General features: G+C 56.6%; 2 protein-coding genes across 3 annotated transcripts; both read right to left on the bottom strand.

The window, feature by feature from the left end:
* Window positions 1-176: 176 nt before the first annotated feature.
* Pitpnm1 (phosphatidylinositol transfer protein membrane associated 1) lies at window positions 177-13,612 on the bottom strand. 2 transcript variants are annotated; one of them, XM_075973007.1, is made up of 24 exons: window positions 13,428-13,612; window positions 12,412-12,530; window positions 10,782-10,996; window positions 10,574-10,695; window positions 10,179-10,403; window positions 8,480-8,806; window positions 8,298-8,393; window positions 8,100-8,207; window positions 7,187-7,248; window positions 6,847-7,097; window positions 5,831-6,020; window positions 5,620-5,727; window positions 5,233-5,390; window positions 4,946-5,151; window positions 3,876-4,046; window positions 3,203-3,367; window positions 2,876-3,024; window positions 2,678-2,788; window positions 2,449-2,565; window positions 2,154-2,302; window positions 1,918-2,067; window positions 1,656-1,839; window positions 1,276-1,404; window positions 177-677 (listed from the first exon to the last, which is right to left on the bottom strand). In XM_075973007.1, exons 2-24 carry the CDS (start codon window positions 12,487-12,489, stop codon window positions 414-416), a joined length of 3,735 nt encoding a protein of 1,244 aa, XP_075829122.1. In that variant the 5' UTR covers window positions 12,490-12,530; window positions 13,428-13,612; the 3' UTR covers window positions 177-413. The 2 variants fall into 2 exon arrangements, with proteins under 2 accessions (XP_075829122.1, XP_075829120.1); XM_075973005.1 differs by lacking the exon at window positions 13,428-13,612 and adding an exon at window positions 13,132-13,386.
* Window positions 13,613-14,670: 1,058 nt separating this feature from the next.
* Cdk2ap2 (cyclin dependent kinase 2 associated protein 2) lies at window positions 14,671-16,765 on the bottom strand. Its single transcript, XM_075973004.1, has 4 exons — window positions 16,151-16,765; window positions 15,743-15,843; window positions 15,523-15,655; window positions 14,671-15,179 (listed from the first exon to the last, which is right to left on the bottom strand). Exons 1-4 carry the CDS (start codon window positions 16,230-16,232, stop codon window positions 15,112-15,114), a joined length of 384 nt encoding a protein of 127 aa, XP_075829119.1. The 5' UTR covers window positions 16,233-16,765; the 3' UTR covers window positions 14,671-15,111.
* Window positions 16,766-16,875: the final 110 nt, after the last annotated feature.

Raw genomic sequence — 16,875 nt, 5'->3', positions numbered from 1 at the left:
CATTGTCTGAGGTTGGGGACGGGGGAAGGACTAGGCAGACTATCTAGGAAGTGACCTTGGGAAAACAGCCAAGATCAGTGAGGAAAGTGAAGGCTTTAGCCTGGCCCTCCTTTGTGACCCTGAGCAAGTCCTCGCCCCTTTCAGCACTTCAGTGGCCCAGACAAGTGGGCACTTGGTAAGGTGCAGTTGTTTATTTTCATGGGTTCACACACTGGAAAAGCTGCTGGGCCCTAGCCCACTCCCTCCTTCCTTCCCTGGGGGCTAGGTCCCCCCTCCCATGGAAGTAATACTGAGGAGTAGCTATACAGGGTGTGAGGCCAGGACTGGGGTCAAAGGTCTGGGCCCCAGTTTCCCACACAGTCACTGAGGCCCCTTGAGTATTAATAAATAACCCAGGCCCAGCCACAGTTTCCTCACTCTTCACTGTCCAGCTTGAGGCTGATGCTTCGGGTCTTGCCCCTGGCCAGGGTGGTGGGAGGCGTTCCTGGACCCTCACGGTCCACCTGGCTGGGGCCTCTGGAGCGAAGCAGCTGGCTCTGCTTGCGGAGGAAGTCCACGGGGGCAGCCACAGCATAGCTGCTTTTGGCCAGGGCAGCTCTTGGAGGTCCTGAGGGGGGATGGGAGTGGGAGCCTGCCTCCAGCTGGCCCAAGTGGGCCACATAGCCATCTGACAGGAACTGTGGGTAAAAGGAGGCAGGGATGAGGGTACTGCCAACCTTACGCCCATACTCCACCTTCCCTGCTCTCACTAGGCTCCTGCACAGAATAGGTAGACTGAGGGATAGTGGCAAGCGACAGCATGGCTCAACCTGGCCAGGAAGCTGCCTCCCAGCAGACAATACCCCCAGACAGTGAGACAGCACCTGGCTCTACTCCCAAATCAGCCTCTCTCTCTCTCTGGCCCTGACTCATCCTTAAGCTGGCATCTTGGGGAAATAACAGCAGTTAGCATTTAGTGAGCACCAGGCCTCGCCCTGAGCCTTTGACCTGCAGTGAATGATGAGACCTTTGTTATAAGCTAGTGAGTATTGAGTGCTGGCATTATTCGCAATCCACAGCAGAGGCTCAGCAAGGCCAAGCACCTGCCCAAGGCCACAATAAAAGGATCAGTATCTGAGGTGTTGAGCAGTCACAGCCTTGGTGATCACTTCTAGTCTGTCCACAGCTGTACTTGCTACAGCTGTACTATGACCCCTATCTCAGGTCTTCACTTGCAGGACTCAGCACAAGTTAGCCTTGGCCCTGGAATCTGTTCCCAGCTTTCTCGGGTCTCACCTGGCACTGTGCCTGAAGCTTACGTACAGCACGGCCCACAATGTAGGTCTGGTTTGGAGACAGTCCCAGAGCTGCGTACACCGCAACATCTTTTGGGGACCCATATCCAGCCACGATGTTCAGTTCTACCTGTGTTAAGAAGTCAGTCAGCAGCCCTGCAGGTGGAGCCATAGGGCTGGGGACATGGCATGCACCCCCAATTGCTGTTTGGGGGCAGCACTGTTTGTGAGATGGGGGCAAGGTTCCAGTGAACACAGCTCAGTCTCCCCTGTTGGCCCTAAGGAGCACAAAGACTTCTTTAGGCCCAAGTTGATAGGAATGGGACCACTGTCATATGGGAGGAGGTGAGGGCAGGCTGGGAGCACCCACAGTCACAGTACCTCTTGCACCAGGCTCTGCAGAAACATAGCTTTCTGCCGCAGCGGGTCATGGGTGAGGCCGTCACAGAAGGAGACAACACCATGGGGGAAGTTGTGTTGCGACAGCCAGGCTACCACACGGTGCTTTTGCATGTCAGGCCGGCCAGTTACATACACAATCAGGTAGCCCGAGTCCTGCCAGTGCCTGTGAGATGGAAGCCACTCAGCTCCACAATCCAGAGTGATGACCAGTCATCGTGGCCAGGAGGGCTGCAGTTCCTACCTGACCACGTCCACAGCGCCAGCGCGCACCTTGGGGTCGCTGCCCATGATGGAGACACTGGCTGTGAAAGAGCCATCAATGCTGAAGACCACGGCCTCGGTGCCTCGGGCAACCACAGTCAGACAGCACTCGGCATAGGTGTGGTCGCCCCTAGGGCCCAGGGAGGCATGGCATGAGTGGAGTGGGGAAGGCTGGCAGAGCCCAGTGCCACCAGAGCCCAAATACCTGCTGCTCACCTGACCACCATGCGCACAGGGTAGACACCAATGCCCAGCGCACGTTCTGAGGGCACTGGGAAGGTGAGGCGGCCCGAGCTGTTGGTGACCTCGGTGCCAAAGTGGATCCACTTGCCTGACAGGGGCTGTGTCATGACATAGACATCCACCTGGAAGGGGTGGCAAGGGCGATGGAGGCAGAGCTCTGAGCACTGCTCCACAGGGGGTGAGAGCAGAGGCTGGCTGGGCAGGGAGGGGGGGTCAGGCCCCACAGAACAATGTAGGAAACACCAGGAGCATGGCATCCGGTCCTGACCTTCTCTCCAGTGAGTGTGACTACATCCAAGGGTCCATACATGAAGCGCCCGTTCAGCACCTGGGGACGGCCCTCACATACCACAGTGTCACTGGCCCGATGGTTGGAAGTGACATTCTGGTGGGAAAGAGAGGGGACACTGGGACTGGGTGAGGATGCAGATGTGGGGAGGACTTACGAGGATGCGGGGGGAGATGCTCAAGTTGGTTTCTGGCACCAGGGCACATACCCGGATCTTGACCTGCGTGCGTTTACGCTGCCACTTCTCCCTGGGGAAGGCAGGGCTGTAGATGGATGGCTCCTCACACTCTGTCAACTGTGGCCGCTCCTTCTCTATGACCTGCTCAGGACACCCAGCAGAAAACACTAGCCCTCTTCCATAGTCCTAGGCTTCCTGCCTCTGGCCCACATCCCTGGCTTCACTCACCTGGCGCAGAATGAAGGCCACCACATCGGCTGACTCCCAGTAGCTGGCGTGGAAGAGGTGGGGCAGCGTGACCGTGGGAAAGGCGGTGAGTGCCTCGGGGCAGTACAGCGAATAGTCGATCCGCTTGGTTCCCCACCAGCGTTCCAGGACTACACAGCCATGGTGGGCAGCAGGTCAGGGTGGCCTGCTGCCCACTGCCCATCTACCTGGCCTTTGGGGACTCTCCCCTCCCCCCTTTCCATCTAGCTAGGAGAATGTGTGTGTACTTTATGAAGTGATACCCTTCCAGACAGGCTGACAGTGCAGGCCAGTAGCTGGCCGACTTACTCTTAACCACCTCGCTGGTGGTGCTGGGGGCTGCTGGCTGGGCTGTTTGCTCACTGCCTAATTCATTGCCCTTCCAGAAGGCACCACTGGCCGAGGTGGGCGTGGAGGGCACCATCATCTCCAGCTCTTCCAGGAATAGGCCCGAGTGGGTCTGCAAAGTATCAGCTAGGGAAAGAGGACCAACCTGAGCACAGGCTGGGCCAGGCCCACCATGTCTCTTCTAGAGGTCCCAAGATAACTCAATTCCTGGGCCGCTATTGTCTTCCCTTCTAGCCTCTTTGTTTGACTGAGGCTGAAGATTTTCAGGGGAGGGACAGTTGTACGCACTAGTCAACTACACTCCTATCAGAATGCTTGCCATCCCCCAAACATGCAAACATATACTATACACTCCCCTCTCAGACATGCCCTCCAAGTATACATGGAAGCCAGGGTGCACCCTTACATGGTGCAGTCATGTGTGCTCATGCCAATATCCCTGTCTCCTCTAGATTAGTCACTGGCTTCACATCCAAAAGTCCTAGGAATCCTGACTGCCTGTGTGACAAGGGGAAAAGGAAGGGTCCTTGCACCTGGGAGGGGTGACATGACAGACTACCTATGAGGTAGGGGCTACTGCCTATCTTTTACAGTTTCTGTCTCCCCTTAATTTTGGCTAGGGGAGAAGTTGTACCCAGCAGCAGTGATGAGCCATCTCCTAGGGGAAACTTCTGGTAACGTGGCACAGCCAGGGGGGCGATAGCCTGGAACTTGGGGGCCAGCAGGGGCTCCAGGCGGGAGGCACAGGGGTCAGCAGCATGGAAGAGGTTGTAGATCTGCTCGCAGGCTGGGCGCATCTGAGCCACTGGATACCCAGGAGATAGACAAGGAGAGGGTTTTTGTTTGGTTTGGAAACAGGGTCTCTGTACATAGCCCTGGCTGTCCTGGAGCTCACTATGTAGACCAGGCTGACCTATAATTCAAAGCGATCTGCCTGCCTCTGTCTCTTGATGCTGAGATTAGAGGTGTGTACTACGTGTGCCACTCCACCTGGCCTGGGGAGGGGTTAAGCCAGGCATTGCATGGGTCTCCTGGCCAAGCAGCAGTAGAAGCCTTCAGTGACTGCTATGTTTTTGTTTCTCGAAACAGGGTTTCTCTGTAGCTTTGGAGCCTGTCCTGGAACTAGCTCTTATAGACCAGGCTGGTCTCAAACTCACAAGAGATCTGCGTGACCCTGCCTCCTGAGTGCTGGGATTAAATGCATGCCACCACTGCCCAGCCTGCTATGTTTCTTAAATTTCCTTTTAGATTTATTTACTTTATATGTATGAGTGTTTGTCTGCATGTATGTATGTGTACCATGTACATGCCTGGAGCTCAGGAAGTCAAGAAAGGGGCATCAGATTCTCTGGAACTGAGTTACTACCGATGGTGACAAGCTGCCATGTGGGTCCTGGGAATTGAACCCAGGTCCTCTGTAAGAGCAACAAGCACTCATAACCAAGCCAACTTTCCAGCCTTGGGAGCCCGTTCGTACATAGAATACCTTTCACACAAAGAAGTTCCTCCTGATCCACTCTGGGACCTAGCCTTGGCACATCCTTTCGGGCCTTCCACCTCTCCCTTTCTAGCCAAGCTATTACTTTGAAGTGAGGAAGAACAGTAAGAATGCCCCTATCTCAAGTGAGCCAGCAAAGGTAGCAGAGATGGGGAAGAAGCAAACAAAAGCAGATGAAGGGTACCCCCTTTACCCCGAGGGCTCACCCTCCAAGGCGGGCATCACGGTTTTGCGTAGAGCCAGCACCAGGCCCAATGGGGAGCCAAAGAGGAAGAAGCCTGAGACCTTGAAGTCCAGGCGAGCAGCATTGGTGGGGCCATCAGAAGCCTCAGAACTGGCAGCAGGTGGACAGGAGGCTGTGCTTGCCCGACGGGGCTCCCCAGTGGAGGAGGCTGTGGAGGCTACCTGTAGGCTGTGAAGAAAGGAGAAACTCAGTGTTGCTTCTCAAGTTCAGCCTATGCTTAGGGCAAGGGTTACTAGGCAGCAATGTCACCTGTTCTGAGAGCCATCAGGCTCAGAACTGGCCATGTCACCGGAGGTACGCTGAGTAGGTAGGGTGGAGGGTTCTGGGCTAGCACGACCTAGTACCTCCACCCCATCTGCCAGTGGATCTCTTACTGGGCCAACCTCTGGGGAAAGCATCTCATTGTTCTAGAAGGAACAAAGGACAGAAGCATCCTTAAGCTTGAGACTATCCGATTCCTACTTAATTTGGAAGTGAGAGAGACTTGGGGTTGGGTTGGGCAGAGTCCCAGAGAGACTCAACTTTGCAGCTGGGGCCCTGCCCACATGCAAAGAGGCCATCCATATTCCAGGGGGGCAGAGACCTAGAGATGGAGACAACCCCCCTCCTGAGGAGGCTGGGTTTGGCCACACTGACCATGCTCCCACGGCGGCTGCTGCCCCGACTCCCTGTGCCTGCACTGGCACTGTGGCAGAGCGCATCAAAGCCCAGGATGCCACCAACACCGTCTCCGATCAGCACCACCTGAGTGAGAAGGTGGGACAACTGAGAGGCTTTGTCACCACCCAGATGGGAACACAGCTACAGGGGTACTGGATGCTTCCTGGGAGCGTGTCTAACCCCTGACCTGCCCGCAGAAACCTGTGCCCTCCGACGAGCGCAGGAAGGCTGCATAGGCCTGGTTGGTGCGAGCGATGACAGTGGCCACAGCACCCTGGTAGCGGGCGGATGAGGTGGCCAGCAGTGGCAGGGCAGCCAGCGGAATGTGGTCCTGGGAGCGGGACAGGCTATCACCATCATGGCTGTAGGGGCTCAGGCTGCAGGAGGAGAAGGTGTGGTGGGTGGGTAAGGGCCTTCAGTTTAACCACTGCCACCAACTCCCCTGGGCCTGCTAGCAAGCGTCCTTTGTGGGGTGTTAGACCTGAGAGGCATTTGAGGTGGCACCACTGATCAGGTCTTTTCATATCCAGGCATGATGGTGTACCCTGTGACCCCAGCACTCTGGAGAAGGGGTTCTCAACACTCCTAACCCAACCATAAAATTATTTTTGTCGTCAATTCATAATAATTCATAATAATTTTGCTACCATTATGAATCATAAATATTAGTGTTTGCTGTGGTCTTTTGGTGGTCGTAGCCCACAGGTTGAGAACCACTGCTCTGAAGGCTGAACTAGGAGAAGTCTCACAAGTTGAGGCCAACCTCAACCACAATGAGTTCTAAGCCAGCCTGGGCTGGAGTGAAACCAGGTCTCAGAAAAGCAAAGCCAGGGGCTAGAACATTGTCTCAGCAGTTAAGAGCACTGGCTGCTCTTCCAGAGGACCTGGGTTCAATTCCCAGCACCCACATGGCAGCTCACGACTGTCTGTAACTCCAGTCCCAGGGGATCAGACATCCTCTTCTGGCCTCTGGGCACTAACCACATACGTGGGACACAGAAGACAAAACACCCACACACAAACTAGCAATAGAATCAAAATCAAACAAACCAATATAGAACTAGTCCATTCATGACCAGGACTGGTTGCAGAATGTGATTCCTCTCCCACCCCCAGGACCTCCTCGATCTTGGGAGCCCCCCCATAGATGACTGCCCCTTGGGGACCCTGTGTGTGCTCCACCCTTCCAGTCCTGGCCAGTACTTGGAGACGAGGGCATAGGCAGCTGCACAGATGGGTGGGCAGGGCACCAGCCGCAGCGCCACATGACCCAGGGCCTCGGGGAAATGGACTCGGGTGACGGCCTCGAAGGCTGCGCTCAGTGTTTGCACATCAGCCTGTTTGGAGCTGGTGTCTCCGGGGCCGGAGTCCAGGATGCTGCCGCTGTGAAGGATGAGGAAGAGGGCATGCACAGAGCATGCTCCAACCCCCAGGTCCCCTGCTCCATCCAGGCCCTGAGGGACACAATGGAGAATGAGGCATCAGATCAGTGGTCAGCCAGCAAGTGAGCAGAGCATGGACTAGGGTAGCTAAACATACTTGCCTCTGAGTCCCTGGGAGCTCGGGCCCCATCTTCAATGCCTTTCGTAGCCATAATTACAGGATCTAAGGGAAGGGGGAGCCAATGAGGGGACCAGAGGCCACTAGGATCCTCTCATGGGCACTTCAGGTACCCCAGTCATGACTGCCTGATGCTCCCTATCTTACCCAAACCTGCAGGTCATTTTACATTCCAGGCTTTTCCTTACGCTAACCCTGACCCATAATGACAGTAAATCACAGGATTGGGGACTTAGCTCAGTGGTAGAGCACTTGCCTAGCAAGCGGAAGGGCTTAGGATCCTACCTCCAAATAAAATCACAGAAGATCAACAAAACATATCCACAACCATCTCAAGGAAACAACATTGCAACCACAAGCCACACACGGCTATTTATACTGAAATGAATTAAAATGCAATATAAGAGCCGGGCAGTGGTGGCACAGAGGCAGGCGAATCTCTGAGTTTGAGGCCAGCCTGGTTTACAGAGTAAGTTCCAGGAGAGCCAAGACTACACAGAGAAACCCTGTCAAAAAACAAACAAACCAAAACCAAAACCCCAAAAATCCATTTTAAGTCACATGGTGCTAGTGGTTATGTGAGTGGCTCAGACCTAGAACATTTCCATTATCTCAGCTCTGTTGGGCAGCATTGGTTCAAACCTTTAAACCCAGTGTAGACACTGGACCCAGTGGAAAGTCTTCCTCTACACCCAGGGAGTACTTCCCTGGCGCCACCAGGCCTGTCTGCTTTTCTCTCGTCCATCATCCCACCCTTTATCCCTCCATTTGTCATTTGAATACTGATGAGATGCCCCCCAGACTGACACTCCTCAGGCCCCATTCACTCAGGGCTGTTCTGAGTCCCTGCTGCACACTGGGTGCTGGTGTGTGGTACCCTGAGGAAGGGTCTTTACCTGGTGCCCCCTCTACCTCAGTTGGGGAGGCAAAGGCATCGATAAAATCATTGGAGTTCCACTTGGTCATTTCCTTGGGGAAGACCTCATCGCTGTCTGAGAAGCCTTCTGAGGGGACAAGGGGTTGTGTCATGGGATGGGGTGTCTTAAGAACTCTCCAATACTCCCACCCTCCACAAATATGGTTTCTCTGCTGACCGTGGGCATCAAAGAATTCTTCCTCGGAGCTGTTCTCCGAGTCTCGGGCAATGTTCTGCATGCGCCACTCAGACAAGCTCTGTGGAGACACACCACCTGCCGGACCACCTGGGCTTCAGCTTAGGTGACCAGGTGGGGTGAGTGGCTCCCTCCCATCCCCAGATCGGGAACCCCAGTCTCACCTCCGTGTTGGGATGAGTAGGAAGAACGGGAGGATGAGGACCACTGCTTCCCAAAGCTGGCATCCGGTGAGGCGTCAGGGCCAGGAGGGGCCTCAGGCCCATCAGGGGTGCCAGCACTGCTAGTCCCAGGCCGGGCCTCAGTGCTGGGTTTCCCAGGGGTCTGGGCCTCAGGCCCCTCACTGCCAGTGTTGCACTTGGCCATGCGCTGAGCTAGCATGCGTGCAGTCTCCTCCTCCAGAGCCCGGATGTCAGCCATGCTCAGTTCTATCCACTCATCCTGCCAACACCAGGCCTGGCGGTGGGCCCGAAGCATCACCCTGCGCAGACCTGCAGACGCCCCAGGCATCAGAACCATGCCTCCCACCACTACTTCCCTGCCCTTGCAGCCACATGCCCAGTCCTCAAGGTTAGGTAATGACTCCCTTAGGCAAACCACCCTCCACATAGTAGAGGAGGGTCTATGCTATGTAGGGGGCAGGATAGGAAACAGGCATTTGTCTCCCTGCCCTTTCTTGTCTGTTTCTTTGGACACTCAGAGCACTGACCCCTTTACTTTAGCAGACAGGACCAAGGCTTGTGGCTTTCAGCAGCTTCCTGCTGATCTGCTGAGGAGCTAACAGTTAATTAAGGTGGTAACAGTTAATGAAATGGTCATGGTTAATGAAGGTGTTAGCAGTTAATGGAAATTTTGGCTATCCTCAAAGGGTGGAGCAAAAGGCAATACTCATTCTGGGATATTTTCATCTTAAGGAGAAAAATAAAGTTAAGAGACTCGGAAGAATCTAGGAAGTAAAGTAATAATGGTTGAATTACAAACCTCTGGAAGGAGATGCATTAGTATCCTAATAGAAGTTGTATGTTGGTAATTCTCATTTTCTTATTTATGCTTTCTGGTCTTTTCCAAGTGCATTACAGGGAGTCTGAATCACTCTCTAAATTCAGTGCCCTTGTCTGCCGAATGAGAATGGCAGTAACCCCTGTCTTATAGGGATGCCATGGGTGCCAAAGGAGGCCCCGCAGTAAAAGTGACTTTCAAGGATCTGGTATATGCTGACACTCAGGCACTGGCTATCACTAACTTCACCTCTTTCTTACGTCAGAAAGCAACACGAAGGTGCTGAGATGGCTCACAGCTTGCTGGGACAGCCTTAGGGGGTCAGCAGTGGATGAAGCAGAACCCAGGCTATAGAACTCTCGCACCTGGGGGTCTCTCAGACCTAACAAGTAAGCGGGGCTGGGTAGCAGCTCTGGTGGGGTGGAGGTCGGTTCAGAAGAGGCTTAGAACTGGGTCTTCAACATCAGGGTCATATCTGTGACCCTGGGTGCTGGGGAAAGGAGGGCACCCTGAGGAGAACGGTCCTGGATCAGTGCTTCCTCGCATGCATCCCTCAGCAAACCCGGTGAGGGCTGGTGAGCCTCCTGAGAAACTCAGAACATCACAAAGGCCACTACATCTTTGAGAACCAGAGGCAGCATGGGCCTCGGAGACCATGCTGCCAGCGCTTCTTGCCCCCTAATTCTTTCAGGTACCTCAAAGCAAGCTCCCTTGACTCTTAGACAGGCCACACTATGCCCCTGCCCCCTCCCCTACCTGTTTTACCCTAGACAGCTTCATGTTGCCATGTCCCCAGTGGATGGGAGCATTCTTGGTTCCAAACAGGCCTAGTGCATGCTGGGTATTCCTCATCTGGATGCTCACCAACATCATGGATGAACTGCTCAATCTTGGCCTGCATGCCCCAGTAGCGGAACTCAACCTTGCACAGCTTATAAGCACACATGAGAGGTCCTGTCTGGGCCGCCGTCCGTGCCCAGTCATCAGCCAGTGGCCCTCGGCCGGTCTTGACTGAGCGGTACAGCCGGGGGTCCTCTTCTGCTTTGTACTCTCCGGGGGCCACAGCATCCCGCACAATGTCAATGGTATCTGAGGAGGTTCCAGCCAACACTAAGTAAATCAAGCCCCGTTTCTAATCTCTACCCTCACCCCAAGGGTTAGGAGGAAAGCCTTTCAGAGACAGGAAGATGAGTTAGAAATAGGGCTTGTCCGAGACTGCCCACCAGGGAACAACAGCAGGGGTCCCTAGAAGACCTCACCCAGGATTCTCTGTCTCCTCTCAGCCCCACTCAGGTTGAAGACATTAGGCTGCTGCCCCCCATCAGGCAGGTAGTAGGTCTCTATCTCAATGGAGAACTTCTCCACAAAGGGGCAGGTGTACCTGGCAGAGGGCAGAATGAAAGTCAGGGCTGTGCCCACGAGCACTGTTTCCTTAACAGTCCTGAGCCTGGCCCACCTCACACTCACCGTGTTCGGGTGTAGGGGTAAGCATTCCAGGACTCCTCTTCTACCTGCAGAGCAGCCTTGGGCAGCAGTGCCCGGAACCAGCCTGGGATGTGGGAGCCCACGTGGTACACCTTGTGTGTGTACTGTCCGCTGCCTCCGGGCCCATCTGTGTAGGGCCGGTTGGCCAGGATCTCCACACCGCTCCCCTCACCGCTAGACTCCTCCCGGCTCTTTTTCTGCAGCCCAGGACAGAGAATGGGGAACTCAGCCTCTAGCTTAAATCCTGGGGTCCTCAGCTTGGTTCTTTGCATAGTTCTTTTTTTTTTTTTAAAGGCTTGTTTATTTTATTCTGAGTGCATGAGCATTTGCCTGCCTGTATTTATGTGCAACAATGCATGTCTGGTGCCCCAAAGGGGGGCTGGATTCCAGGATTTGGAGTTGCAGTTGATTGTAAGTTGCCATATGGGTGCTGGGAGCAAAATCCAGGTCCTTTGCAAGAGCAGCAAGTGCTCTTATCTCTGCAGCCTGCATGGTCTTTTCAGGTCCCTGCAACTTCCTGGGGTTGAGATCATAGGTTCTGGCCATTTCCCATAGGGCTCTGCAACCTCACACTTGATCTGGTCATTAATTGTTTGGGATGGAGAACTGGGATTTGTTGACAAACAGAACCTCCACCTGCCACAACTTAGCAAAGGGAAACAGGAAACAGGAAGGAAGCGTGTGCTCTGAGAAAGGCAGGCGCGGCCAAGAGTAAAGAGCAGGGAACTGGATGTGAGAAGATGGGTCACGGGAGATCTGACCGAGAGGACAGCATGACCACGGCTCGAACATGTGGTGTGTGTGTGCACAGGGCGGGAGGCTAAAGCAGAAACGTCTGTGCCAGCTCGGTAGTAGAACATGACGAATGTGCTCAGGAGTAGCAACACCACCTCCTCTCAGACTCGACTTGTCCCCTTCCCTTCAGGACCTTATTCCCAGCTCCTGTGACATCCTTCACAGTGAGAGAGCCTCCAGCTGTCCTTTGAAAGCTCTGTCAACCCCACCGAGGTGGGCTGTGGCCTTCTCTACTCCTAGACTCATACTCCATCGGTCTGGGAAACACACCTGGCCCAGACCCCCTGAAGTCCTGATAGCTTGCCTTGATCCAGCATCTTTCTCACAGCCCAAGGAAGATGCCCTTCCTCACCATCTAGTCCCTGCCACAGCCTGGGGGCCTGATCTACATGCCATCTTTCTGATCTCCTGGGAATGCTAGGATTCTACACTTCTTCCCAGAACCCCTTCCCGCTTAAGCTACCTACCACCTAGCGTCCCTGGCTCCCCAGTGTCCTCATAGACTGCTTTCCCTTCCCCCACCGGATTACAGATTCCTAGGATTAAAGGAGACCTTATGCAGGCTGTGCGGGCTGGGCATTTAATGGATGGAAAGCACCCGTTGGCCTTTCCTGCCCTTCTGCCCTTCTGTCCCTCCCTTCCGCTTTAATATCCAAAGGATGTCTGTTTTCCTCTTCTGGGCGGCAGAACCCACTAACGGAACTGGTGTGTGTGTGTGTTGGGGGGGGGGGGGGAGATCCAGCAGAACTATCCCCCTGCGGCCTGCGAATTCTTGCTTCACTCCACCATGAGGCACAGCCCTCCCCTCCGTTCTCACCTGGATCATGTAGAGCTGGGCCACCTGGTACTCGTCCAAGCTCATGGGCAGCAGGATGTGGTACTCCTTGATGAGCATCCTGAAGATGCTCGGCTGACCGCGTGCGGCCTCCTCTCCTCCTAGCGCAGGGTACCGCGCGCCCGTCAGTGCAGGGTGGTGATGCGCGGTCCCGAGCCCTGCACGCCCGCGTAGGGGCTCGGGTCGCGGAACCCCATGCCCGAGCCCACAGCGGGGGAGGCAGAGGCGAACGCAGTGTTGCCTCCCGCGCCACCGGAGTCCAGAGCAGCAACGAGGCTCAGAGCTGACCTCTTTTCCACGCAGCCCCCGCCCCCCGCCCGCCTGTCGTCATGGCAACCGCGCACTGACGCTGGCCCCCTACAGCGGCGGACTCGGGCCGACACGCCGCAAGGCCAGCCTCGCGTCTCCACCGCGGCCGTGTCCAGCGCCCTCCCCAGAGAGCATCCACGAGCCGCGCCCGCCTTCTAAGACCAGAACCTTAGGGACCCGCCCCCTTCACTTCATCCCCGAAGTCGGTGGGGTTCCGTGTACCCCACTCCCAGAAATCCACTTAAACCCTTGTAACCCCAAGGTGTCTCTCTGGGAGCGGCCCCCATGTGCCTCTGCCAAAGTTAACTTAACCTTTCGGTGCCAAATAAACCCCTCTACGCCCCCCAAACCTGCCTTCACCACTCTAGTGGATACCCGGGTCCTGAACTGTACCCTCGGTCCGCGCCGGCTCTCCACTCGTCCTTGCAGCCACCCATCATCCTCCCACGAGGTTGCCCATTCCGGGCTGGTGCAGGAACGGTCCACTGGTATCCCTCCGGCCTCGGCCCTGGGAGGCCCGCTCTACCCACCTGCGTCCCGGCCCGGCGCCACAGTTCCGTAGCAGACACCCCTCCTACCCACACCTCACCCAGCGGGCGGGCGGGCAAGAGGCCCTCGTCCCCACTTCCCCCTGCGTCCCAGTCTCCAGGCGCGCTCTGACCCGCCCGCTCACCGACGTCCCCACTCACCTCTAGCTTCAGGCGGGCGCCCCTCACCCGGCCCGGGCAGGGGCGGCCGGCCCCAAGGTGGGAGTCCGTTGGGCCCCCAGCCCCGGCCTCGGATTCCAGAGGGAGCCCGACCCTCTGGAGGCGCAGAGCCGGCCCATAGCCCCGACCTTTTTCCCCCGTCTGCCCGCCGGCGCCCCTGCTGTCCCTCCCCGCCGCGTCACTGCAGCCGCCCCGCCCCCTTCCTGGGCCCGGCAGGCCCTCCCCATCCCGGCAGGGTCGGGGCAGCCCCGCCCGCGGCATAGCAGAACAGGCCCCTGCCTTCCTTCTCCGAGAGGTAGACCAGGTGAGGAAGAAGCCGGTACCCAAAAGTCACAGTCCTTTACTTCTGTGCTGTCTGGACACCCAAAAGATTCTCGGTTTCATTTCCCACCCTGGCCCAGCCAGGGCAGCCCTTGTGTGTGTGTTGAAGAGGTGGGATTTGACATGAATGGGTCCCAGGGTAGAGGAAACGCTGCACCCCAAAGTCAGCCAAAAACTTATCGCTCTCACTTGCTTCTGCCTAGGGTTGGGATTTCAGGATCACTCAGCTACACACCCAGGTAGAGGCCTCTATCACTACAATTCGCTTGGCCATCCTCTTAATGGAGCCCAAGTCCTTCACTACTTATGGCTGCTAGCTTCTCAAATTTGGCCGCCCATCCGAGCTGCCCAACTCTATACAAAGGCCAAGACACCGCGTCTGGCTCATGGAGCCACACCCAGCCTGGTGGAAGTTGTCGGGACAGTGGATAGCAGCACCAAGCCAAGGTGCTGGGGGAAGGGAGCGTCTAACTGCCTCCCCGAGGAGTTGAGAGGCCTGGTGTAGTTCGTGCCTTCCAAGGACAACTTAGAATGGAGGGTAGCGTAGGGGCATTAGGGCATTCAAGGGAGAGGCTTATGTGAACTGGTATTTCACCCTGCCAGGCACGCCTGCCAATCCAGAGGAAGGGCCCTCCAGGCTGTGGCTGCCCCACAGTGCCTCCAGCTGTGAAGGCAGCCAAGGTCCTGCGCTGCCCCCTGGTGGCACCGCACGATGCAGGCTTCCCCTCCGCTGGGGTTCTGGCCTTTCAGCTACTCCCCCAGCTGGAAGGCGGGCGAGAGCCGGAGAAGGTGGAATGGACTGGGTAGGAAGGAAAACTAGGTTCAAGCAGCCTCCCCGATTCCGGCTCTGCCCTTCCCCTCCTGCCTGGTCCACACAGGCTTCCCCAGAGGAAAGGCTCAGAACTGAATGACTCCAAATCATTTTTTATTTATATAAAAAGGGCATATTTAGTAAAAGACACACCAAAAAAAGTCGGCTGTGGCCCCAGAGACGAGGCAGGGAGACCTGCACTCCTGCTGGAGGGGGAGGAGGCCTGGACTAAGACTTAAGAAGTAAGTGCGATGTGGTGGGGCCGCAGAGAGAAGCAAGCTCCAGCTGGATCAGCACTGTGAGCAGGTCAGGGGTGGGACTCACGGTGGCCTCTCTGCTCACTCGTGCAGAGGAGGAGTCCAGCTTGTACAGCCAACTGGAGGAAGACCTGCTACCTGGCTCCTGGAGGAGGCCCACCGAGGGACACAGGACAGGAAGCCCAGGATAGGAAGCAACTTGGGGTGAAGGCCAAGGAGAAGCAGGTGCTCTGCGGTGGCCGGAAAGGTCCTGACGGAAAGGCCAAGGTGCTTCCTGTTACGTGCGGGCGTTGCGTTCTGTCTCTGCCAAGCACTCTCTGACCAGCGCCCGGGCATGGATGATGCCTGAGGTGGGGTGGGGACAGAGAGGTCACAGACAGGGTCTCAGCAGCCTTCCACAGCCACCACTCCCACCCTTCAGAGCAGACGCTCCCCCACCCCCTTTCTGGTTCAGCGAGGATGAGATTAAGGGTTTAGCTAACCCTCACATTCATCCTGAGCTCCCTGGCACCTTCTGGGAAACAGACTCAAGTTCATTTTGAAGCACCTGTCTGTTTCTAAAGGTTCTGGTCTATCTAATCTAGGCTAGCCCAGATGTCCGCACTGACTCTAGATAAACTCTCTCAACGAAACGTCTTAGCGTTCAGTGTCCTGGGCAGGGAACCAGAGGGACTATGGCTTCCCTCACCTCTCTTCAGGCGCTCCATGGCACTCTTGCTACCAGCATAGGTGGGCCGGATCTCTTTGCCCATCTCCTCGATGACAGACAGAAGGTCCGTGTAGGTACTCTGAGAGCCCTGGGAACCCGGAGGCTTCATCGCCTGTGCCCAAAGAAAATAGAAAAGTTACCTCAGACCCCGAGAGGATCTCCTGTCCTCCACCAAAAGCAAGTTCTTGGCCACACTCACCTGTACATACCCCATGGAGGGCGGTCCAAAGTCGTTAAACAGTGGCCTGAAGGGTGCTGCAGCTCCGGGCACTGAGCCCGACGGCGATGGGACACTTCCGGCTGCAAAAGCAGAGTAAGAGGTCAGAGTGTGGCAAGGGCTTCGTCACAGCTTTCCAAGCCTGGACCGTTCGCCTGACTTATCTCCAGAGGCAGGCTTCTTCATTCCAAGCCGAACAACTTCAGAGACACACTCCTCCCCGCTGCGCTCCACCTACAAGCGCTACGTGACCACGCCCACTTCTCAGGCCAGCAAACTGAGGCCGAGCAAGGCTCGCCTAGCAGGCCGCGTATTGCAAAACTCGAGCCGTTTCTCTTCGGGACCTAGACCGCCCGGGCAAGGGGAGCAAGGGTGGAGTTGGAGCCTCACCTGTAGGGACCGGAGTGCCTGGCCCGGGGGTACTGGAGCCGGGGGTACTGCTGGGGGCGGGCGCGATAGGTTTGTAGGACATCCCAACTCCTGGGTACGGCGGCCGCCAGCCGACCGCTCCTCCGGGGTTGGCTGTCCGGCCGCTCAGCCGCTCTCTGATTGGCAAGCAGGCTGCACGCCCCTGGTAAATAGAGCTCCGGCCGGAAGGGCGGGCGGGCACGACCGCTCCTCACTCTCGATTGGCGCGCTCAGCTGTCACTCGAGACGCCTCATTGGCTGAGCCCAGCCCCCGCAGGCCGCAACCGCTGCTGATTGGCCTCCAGCTTCCGGACCTCGCACCTGTCTGCCCCGGATTGGGCGGTGACTGCCGCCCTCCTCAATTGGCGAGTTCGGGGCCCGGGGCCGGCGCGCTTTCAATCCGATTAGTCCCGAGGCCCGAGAGGCGGGGCCTCGGCAGCGGGGCCACTGTGGTCCTCGCCGTTCGCTCCGGTGGTGTGTGGCCGGGCGCCGGACACTCTCCGTCCTCACCGTCTCGCGCCTTTCCTCTGCTGAGGGCACGAAAGGCTGCAGCTCCTACAGTGTGAGCCCTCCGCCCCACCCCGGGCGCTTTACGTCACCTTTCACCGGTTCAGCAACCCCTTTTCTGGATGTGCGCATGCGCGCGCCTCAGGCCTTCATTTGTTCCTATGACAACGGGTCCCTTGCCAAAGTCATCGCTCTGTGTT

Source organism: Microtus pennsylvanicus, chromosome 5 (assembly GCF_037038515.1).
Source record: "Microtus pennsylvanicus isolate mMicPen1 chromosome 5, mMicPen1.hap1, whole genome shotgun sequence".
NCBI lineage: Eukaryota > Metazoa > Chordata > Mammalia > Rodentia > Cricetidae > Microtus > Microtus pennsylvanicus.
This window is presented reverse-complemented; position numbering and strand designations above follow the sequence as displayed.

Excerpts from the sequence above, each read along its gene's own strand:
- Pitpnm1 (XM_075973007.1), bottom strand. The coding sequence starts at position 12,489 with ATGCTCATCAAGGAGTACCACATCCTGCTGCCCATGAGCTTGGACGAG. Across the intron at positions 10,997-12,411 it reads CCCAGCTCTACATGATCCAG|AAAAAGAGCCGGGAGGAGTC; the intron begins GTGAGAACGGAG and ends CCTGGGCTGCAG. Across the intron at positions 2,566-2,677 it reads GCACGCAGGTCAAGATCCGG|AATGTCACTTCCAACCATCG; the intron begins GTATGTGCCCTG and ends CTTTCCCACCAG.
- Cdk2ap2 (XM_075973004.1), bottom strand. The coding sequence starts at position 16,232 with ATGTCCTACAAACCTATCGCGCCCGCCCCCAGCAGTACCCCCGGCTCC. Across the intron at positions 15,844-16,150 it reads AGGCACTCCGGTCCCTACAG|CCGGAAGTGTCCCATCGCCG; the intron begins GTGAGGCTCCAA and ends CTGCTTTTGCAG. Across the intron at positions 15,180-15,522 it reads CATGGAGCGCCTGAAGAGAG|GCATCATCCATGCCCGGGCG; the intron begins GTGAGGGAAGCC and ends ACCCCACCTCAG.